At 41.2% G+C, this 8,813-nt stretch overlaps 1 protein-coding gene across 1 annotated transcript in view; it reads right to left on the bottom strand.

Moving 5' to 3' along the window:
* Positions 1–1,335: 1,335 nt before the first annotated feature.
* arhgef3 (Rho guanine nucleotide exchange factor (GEF) 3) overlaps positions 1,336–8,813 on the bottom strand; it is a 27,445-nt gene continuing 19,967 nt past the window's right edge. The window contains exons 5-12 of the mRNA XM_026306280.1: positions 8,587–8,808; positions 8,212–8,274; positions 8,011–8,107; positions 7,808–7,884; positions 7,424–7,681; positions 6,863–7,033; positions 6,302–6,491; positions 1,336–5,802 (exon numbers count right to left, since the gene is read on the bottom strand). Coding sequence (XP_026162065.1) covers positions 5,066–5,802; positions 6,302–6,491; positions 6,863–7,033; positions 7,424–7,681; positions 7,808–7,884; positions 8,011–8,107; positions 8,212–8,274; positions 8,587–8,808 — 1,815 coding nt within the window. The 3' untranslated portion in view covers positions 1,336–5,065. The remainder of the gene's footprint in view (positions 5,803–6,301; positions 6,492–6,862; positions 7,034–7,423; positions 7,682–7,807; positions 7,885–8,010; positions 8,108–8,211; positions 8,275–8,586; positions 8,809–8,813) is intronic.

The following is an 8,813-nucleotide window of genomic DNA, read 5'->3' as shown; positions in this document are numbered from 1 at the left end:
TCCCAGGGTTTCTATATTATTTGGGTTAATACACTAATACAGATTTTAGTTTTCAGAGCTAAACAGCTGCTTTTTGGAGTAAAACAGATTGAGTTTACCAGTTCACCATCACAGCACACTGGGATGATGGCAAACATTTAGAATTGAGTAGCAGGAACTCACCTATAGGGTACTGGTAGGTTTTTACAGGTGAACACACACACACAGACACAGGCGAAACATCTGGGTAACTCTAGGCTCAGAGCGGTCTTATAATAATGAGGTTTTTTTCTAAATAATGAAAGTGATATGTACAGTCATTTTTTTTTTTTGTTTTTGTTTTTTTTGCTTAGGTGACCCTAAACAGGTCAATCCAGCCTTGATAATAAGTCATGTATGGCTGGATTGGCCTCATGGCCTCCTACTTTGATAATCCAGCTTTGAAATGAATAGTTTGTATTAGCTTTCAATTGTGAAAACTTCCATCAGTATTTTTGAAGGCATTTTTGCCAAATTTTTATTATTTTTTGTTTCTTTTTGTGGCATTAATAGGGTTCCACTCATTGTGTCAGAAGCTAAAACACAGGTCGAAAATAAAGCAAAGTATCTAGATATTTTTTCTAGCATACTTTACAATATCACAACAGGCTTAACAAGCTTTGTATTAGAGATCAGTGACATCAAACTGTCTGGAGGACTATTACTGCTTAAACTCAACAAAGAACAACTAGATCATCAGCTAATGGGAGACACTAATGGTATACACCTTACTGCAGTTATTCTCAATTTGTCAATTAAAGCCACATGTCTAGACAGTCACAGTGAGCATTGCCTTAATTGGGCCCTAGGGAAAAAAAAAATAGTTCTTGAATTTTTTCCACAAACTTCTCTGGTACAGAGAATATACAAAACAACACACTGCAGCTTAATTAGTTACACAGACAGTCAGAGACGATCAGAACTGGTATGGTGTAATACAGCACGTGTACTCAGGTAGTAATTAGTTTGATTGCAGTTGATTATAAACATCTTTGTTTATGACTAAACAAATCAATGCAAGAACTACACACTATAAACTTTAAAACTGAATTTTGAACTGAGACTGCTACATGTGCTACTAATCAAAATTAATCAAATTATATGCAGCTGATTGACACATAATGAACCTGGGGCTTTTGGGGCCCATAAGTTGTGTTACTGACTTTAAGTGAAACCTTAGCTATCAGCACTGGCTACACCAGCATTTTCATGGGTCCTAATGTCTAAGATGCATTAACACAAGTTCAAGGGCTGTAGGGTGTGTGTTGTTTTAAATCACTGGTAAACAAATTTATTTCAAATGTTTTCTTTATAGCCAAGCAAACAGTTACTATAGTTACAGTTAAACTTTCTCATTTAGAGAAGCTACCTTTAATAACATTACCTAAGACTAGTAACAAAAAAACTGAAAAACAGTGTGTTTCAGTGTGTTGTGGTTGTAGCCTTGCATTCAGTTTGGTGTTTTTAATAACAAAAAGGTTGTTCCTCAGGGTTCAATCTCAGCTCCTCTCCTTTTTACAATCCACATTAATGTTCCAGGACCATTTATAACTGTTGGTTTACATGTGCATTTGTTTTTCTTTGCAACCACCACTACCCATTCATTCAGTGACATGCTTCTTTTAAAACTATTTATTGATGCTTCTGGTCTCTGTGGTAGTCACTAGTTCATACATCAAATTAATGTGAGCTTTTAAGTGTTACCTCAACAGAATAAAAAGAAATTGATAGTGTGCACAAGCAAAATATTCTAGCTATTTTGTCTTGATGTTGTCTGAGATGTCTGGGATTCCTAACACAGCAGCATTAATACATTATAATGATCATTAATTGTCTTCAGGTTTATTTTTAATATCAAACTGACTGTCTTGAAATTGTTCTTTATATGTGTATATGTGAGCACATACAGTACATAAAAAACAGACATGCTTGGCTTTGTTCCTACAGTCATATACAAATAGACCTCATATACACTTACATTCAGTAAATACAAAACAGGCTTTTCCATCAGCACTTCCCTCATTTCAAAGACAAACACCGAACATTTCAGCATTTCAGCATTTTAGCATGAACACCTATAACAGCCATGATCTGTGTCAGGTAGGGGCAGATAGTCGAAACTGAAAAGCTACTGAATGTGTCTTTACTATATTTTGAATGCTTTAGGTAGATTATTCACTAGAATTACAGTACTTTATAGTACTTTATAGTACATGAATTCTCCCATGAATTCTATTCAAAGACAAATATTTGACATAGGCAAATTATGCTTGAGGGTAAAAATCATGTTTTTACTAAGAAAACAGACTATTTACATTTAAACTATATGTAAAATATTAATCTCCAACATTTTTGCAGATTTTTATGTTGAGCAGTATTCCTGTGTAAACACTGCATAGATACATTTATGATCACAAGATGAAAAACATTATGAAGCTGACAACACTATTGCACTTAGTTTTAATATCCACAGACAGAGTAGTTCCACATCCAGCAGACATAAGGCATTATAATTATCCTTTTGCAGTTATGTTTGTGTCCAACTCATAAATGTAAGGCCAGTATTTTTTTCTTTCAGCTTTTTGCCTATCTGTCCTTTGGTACTGGTCAGGTTGTATAAAGTTGGTGTCTGAGAACTTATTTGGTGCAAAGCTTTGCCTGCTGGAGCCAGAAACACTGAGACTGAACTATGCAGTAAATGTGGCGTATAACCTGAACTATTACCTAAAAAGACTAAAAACCTCAGTAAGTTCAAAACTAAGAAATTTCACTCTTCCAAGTCACAAAAAGTTTTTTTTATTCAACATGAGCATAAAAATACTGAGTATTGCAGGTTTGAGGCAATAGGAAATTAAAGCTCTTTTACATAAACATCATGGTCATGGTAAAGATAATAGTCACTGCTGGTAAAAAGAGAAAGACTTTAGATAGGACTTGATACTGTGTTGGTACTAGATCAGTGCAAAATGGATCTGTCTAGTTAGAGTATGCATTAACTAACTGTCTACACCATAGGTGATATATGACCAACAGTCACAATGGACAAATATGTGAGAATAAAATCCAGGCTGACACATACTGGAACGTGACGCCTGCAGTGCCTAGTTTGCGAGCATGAATCGTTATCACTCAGATATAGTGTTTCAAAAGCAAGAAGCTATTAATTATTTATTATTTTATTGGCCCACTAATTCTCCATGAAATAACGTTTTTATGGCAACAGGGTTTAGAAGTTTTACTGTCCTCATCAAGCAAATGGCATAAGTTCGAAAAAGGGTGTGTCCTTTCAGTTCTCCTTGGAGATTTTTTGCATATATACAAAGTATATTTACATGCAATGTTCCTCAACAAAACAATTTGTTTTTTTTATCTTAACAAATGTGTTAAAAGATACATTTTGAAATATTCTGAAACCTGTATCATTTATGTCCATTTTCTATCAGCTAGCAGTATTCAGTATCCTTCCCCTTGCCTTTTCTGCCATAGTGCTGCCTTTCTCAAGGCCTTTTACCTTCAGCAGCTTCTGGTGGAACAGCTTCAAGCCTTCAGAAAGACTGTGTATTGAATAATAGGTGCACTCATACATGTACATGTATGTCCTTGTCTGAATGCTAGTACAGAGCACAAGATACAAACAACCTGCTCATAGCACCAGTAGTGGTCACAATCGCCACGGTTAAAAACCAAACAATTGACAGTTTTAATTCTGAGGTGACAGCCTTCTGAAAAAGCCAAGACTGTATATAGAAAAAACTGAGTTTGTGCAAAGGCAGGTCAAGTGCAAAATAGAAGTAAATGAGGTAACATTAGCTATGAGGAAATAAATTCAGGATAAAGTCAACAGAAATAAAACAAGCCAGGAAAAACTTTCTTGTATGTCAACCTCTAATCTGGCTCACTGGTATTACCATAACGTAGTGCCACTGATGCGGGACACACTGGCTGTCACAGTGATGTAACAGAAGGGACAGAGTCGGCATCGGGGGCACAGTTGGATCTGCAGGTCATGTGCTGCCCACTGAGCAAAAATTAATTTTTTCTCAATCACAATCATTACAATAAGAATAGTGGTAAAACACAACACAAACAGCCTGACCCCAAAATCCGAACTATTGGATTAACACGTCATGTTTCTGAGCCGTTCATGTGAGTGTGGTGTCAGGAGGAAGCAGCAAAGGAAAGCCTGAGGAAGCCTGAGAGATGTTTTGCAGAATGTGTCTGAGGAGAAACGTTCACCATCTTGGACCACAGTATACAATTGTTCTATTAACGGTCATGGAGATGGTCACATGGGACCAGCACACAGAGGTGACTGTTGTCGTGGCATTCCAGAAGAGTGCCGTTACCACGGTTACAGGATACAGCAGTTACGGTGCTCTAATACACACCATTTACTCCTGAGTACTGTTGCAATCCAAGTGTGCATCCAGCCAAGTGCACATACAATAACAGGAAGTGTTTTTGTTGAGCCCGTTTTATAGAGGATGCTTTGGACTTGTGTATGACCTGTGTGGACTTGGGCCGGTCAAGTGTCTCAAAATGCACTGTCTGCCATCTAGTGGAGGTGGTAGAGACTTTAAGCCAGGTTCAAAGTTGTTAGGATTTTTGTCTTAGGACTGTGTCACTGTATTTTTCATATTTTTCAAGGGAGATAAAAACATTCAGACTTAGAATGTGCGGTCAGTCTATCCAATTAATGCCAATTTGGAAAGTTTGCTTCAACATTTTGTGAGATCTTAGTAGCTCTAATGAGCAGCCGGCAGCTGTCAGCATCCATTGTCATGGTAACAGTGTGGACACTAAAGCTGAGCTTGTGATATCAGAAAGGACACTGGTGCTCAGGCTGCACATAGAGCGTTCCCTGTCCTCCTGTCTTCAGGAGTGTGGACAAGACTGAACGTACAAAGTCCACACTCCCTAGTATGTCCAAAACTTACTGTACTCTTGTGTCGTTGTTGGTAAGTGACATCATCATCACATGTCCGATTAGCCTGGCTGCACTACCGGTCCTTCACCGTGTCATCCTCTTTTTCGTTTAGTCCTAGTGTCAGCACCTGTGGGTCAGCTCCTCGTCCTGCGGCGAGCCAACCTCGCCGATGTCCATACTGCTGTCTTCCTCCTCCTTAGTGCCGCTCCGGTCCTCCTCCATCACCTCCTCTTCCTCTTGAGTGGGAGAAGCAGGGGAGATGAGGGAGGTGGGAACATCATTAGTGCCTCTGCTGACAGTGTCTCCTCCTGCTCCATCAATCTTCCAGTCTGTTCTGGCTCCTGGCTCCACCCCCATTTCACCACTCACATCCTGTCCTGGCTGCATCTCACCTGCCTCTGTCTCGGTGATGGTCAGCCTAGTCTCACTGTCCATGTTTAATTCTACATCTGATTCCAAACTTGTCCCCCTATCCACACCCAAACCTGTATCCATCTCCCTACACAGCGTCTCTTGAGTCAAACCCACTTCAGTCTCTTTACCCAAACTTAGATCTTTCTCTGCACTAGGGCCTTCCTCTTCCTTCCCACCTGTCTCCATCTCCCCCCACATCCCTTTTTCATCTTCAATCCCTGAATCACTTCGCAGGCTTAGTCCTGTCCCACTAAGACGCCCTATCTCTCCACCCAGCCCTGTGTCCAGACACTGTCCTGCCTGGTCTCCAGTCTGCGCTGCAGCCTCCTTTGCCTGTCTGATGCAGTTGATCCATTGCTGTTTGTTGAAAGCGTCGCTGGCCTGGAAGTAGTGGCTCAGCACCTGACCTCCAGCACGGTACGAAACCCTGAAAAAGTTTTTTGCTGTAAGGAAGAGAGAGACAGCAGGAGGCATCAATGGTTATTATTATTTTTTTCATTGCATTTTGTAATTTTTAGTTCTGATGTTGAATTAAATCTGAAAAGGGAATAGATTCATAAAAGCCACAGGCCCCACAACGGACAGCCCGGTGAATCTTTACAGATCATAACCAGTTCATCAGCCAGTTCATCAGCCCCACTCCCACTGACACCACCCTGAATTTTTCAGTGATCACAAATGCCTAGAACTGGCCCACATGTGAACAACATGTATCAGGTCTGTGAGCTGACAGCAGCTCCTCTCTGCCATCTAGTGGCTCCAGACCACGATGCTGCAGACACACCAGCTGCAGCTGCTGCTATGGCTTCTTGTATTTGTTTCATTCATCAATAATCATAACTTCATCATGTGATGTTGTTTCCGCTCTGTAGCAACTGTGAAATTAAATGTAGTAAAGCACAATACTTGAAATAAAAAATGAAGAGTAAAATTACTACTAACTTCGCTCGTTGTTGCTGAAGGCCCCTCTGATGGACCCGCCCACTCTCATCTCTCCGTCTGATAGGTCCTCCAGGTCTAGCTGCCGAATGGGAATTGGCTGGCGGCAGAGCTGGTAACTGACTGGCTGGTCGTTCAGTGAGAGGGACCGGGTGATGACCAAGACGTCTTGGAACAGAAAGACATGGAGCTTCTGCAAAGAGAGAGAGAGAGAGAGAGAGAGAGAGAGAGCAGGTGTTAATCTTTCATTCATTCACCCACATGTACATTAAATTTGCACCAACCAAACTTAATAGTGTGAATTATACATGATCAGAATTTCTATTCTAATATGCAGTGGAGTAGTATAAAGCAACATTAAATAGGTAAAGTGCAAGTCCACCACTGCAGGTGTGAGCCAAAACACAACAAATTGTGTTCTCAGAGCATGAAGTGTAATTTTTAAATTGAGGCATTTAACCATCACCATGAGTTAAATAACAGGAATGTGTGAGGCACAGAAAAGTGAAAATGAATGAATAAAAAGATTTGGGGCTGGTACAATGTAGAAAGAAATCTACTGACGAGTCCTCTGTTGTTCTTCAGTTCTCCGTGGCAGCTGAGAGTCCTGGACTGGTCAATGAGCTCGTCCCTCTGCCCGTCCTCTGTGTACAGCAGACGATCTTTGTAGTACTGGCACTCCGACTCTCCCGTCCGCCTGTTGATGTCCGCCACCACACTCTGAACCATCAACATCTGTGGATCACACAGACAAAATTTAAGCGGAGTAAACCCACACAAGCACAGGGAGAACATGTAAACTCCACACAGAAAGGCCCCTGCTGGGTTTCAAACCAGGAACCTTCTTTCTGTGAGGCAACAGTGCTAACCACTGATCTGTGTAAATTCACGTCAAAGTAAACTCAGAGCAAAAGGGAAATAACTTGAGGTTTTACCATTGAAATGCTGGTGTGACTAGACTGTTACTCCTAATTGTCAGGGTTAGCCCAGACTTATCAAGGTTACTATGTCTCAGTTAAGTTATGTCAGCACACTTTACATCGTATTTGACAAATCTGATTAGCACATTTTATTTCTGACAGTATGTCCAGACCTGTACAGTGTCTTAACATCATTTTTCCTCACCGCCTCGTCCAGATGCTGCTGGTCCAGGTGGTCATTGGGCGTGTGCTTCAGGATCTCCCTGAGCAGCAGTGGGTATTTTACCAGCCGACTTCGAGGAATATCCAGGAAGTTCCAAAGGTCCAACTTCCTGCTGAAGGGTGACTGGCGACAGCGCTGCAAAAAGTCTTGGACCCGTCGATCCTGCTTCTTCTGATCCAACAAGGCCTTGGCCTTCACTTGGTTACTGCAGTATGGCGTGTAAGAGGAGAGGCAGGGCAGCTGCAGGGACACAAAGACAGAGACAGAAACATTTTTATTACAATTTGATGGCTGAACTTGAGACTTCTGATCTGTGCAGACTATAACCAGCAACACTGGGTTATGCTAAAAAAAACATTCACACACCCAGGCAGTCAGGATGTGTCCCACGTGTTCTGTGGACCCGTCAGGTTTTCTGGCATCTCGGAGGCGACTCAGCAGGTCTGAGGAGAGACAGAATATTTTGAAATAGAAAATGTAAAGGTTGAGACAAAAGGGAATTTTAAAGAAGTCAACACTTGGTTTTTAGGGGGCATCCAGAAATAATGCCATCATTTGTTCCCTCCTACCTTCATGCAGGGGGATCAGTGAATCCAGAGTACCAAAGATCTGGTTCAGTTCTTGCTCTGTCATGATTTTCAGCTTCAGCATTGGGTCATGGTAGGCCTGCAGAACACACACGCACATTAATCACCATATTTAGAAAATAAGGGCATGGTATTATAAATCTGTGAGGAAAGTCAGCTCTCTAAGGAAAAGTAAAGGTTTACCTTCTTAGCCAACTTGAGATCCTCCACCAAGTCTTGCTCGCCCTGAGCCAACTCAAATATGGCCTTCAGGGAGAGAGAGGGAGTATAAGAAATGGGACAACTGTAGATGGTCTTAAAAACTAGTTTTGGTTTAGCCTTATGTGGTCTAAGGTGCTTCATGGATTCCATTTTGCTAACATTGAACTACAGTGCGACACAGCACCTCAGATTTTCACTGGTGTCCAATCATGTGCTTCACAATTCCCTACAGGTAATATATTTTGTTAAAATCTTCCTAAATCACATGATGGATTGTATCTAAGTAAACCAAAAACAACCAGAGACGCCAATAACATTTTTAAAACATCAGTCAGTCCAGCAGAAGTTTGTCCTCACCTCCTGTCTTTTTATTTCTTTTGGGCTCAGAGTTTGAGTTTCTCCCAGTCGAACATCAAACGTCTCACTCCAAAGTTTGCTGTCACGGCGCTTGGCGGGTGGTGGTGCTGCTGCAGACGCCCGGGATGAAGTCGTCGAAGAGGAAGGGTTGGACACTGTAGCCGTGATGACTCGTGTCTTCATCGTTGATGAGGATGGAGGGGAAGGAGCAGCTCTCTCTGTCCGGC

This window comes from Mastacembelus armatus, chromosome 5 (assembly GCF_900324485.2).
Source record: "Mastacembelus armatus chromosome 5, fMasArm1.2, whole genome shotgun sequence".
NCBI lineage: Eukaryota > Metazoa > Chordata > Actinopteri > Synbranchiformes > Mastacembelidae > Mastacembelus > Mastacembelus armatus.
The sequence above is the reverse complement of the archived record's forward strand: the minus strand, read 5'-3'. Positions and strand labels throughout refer to the sequence as shown.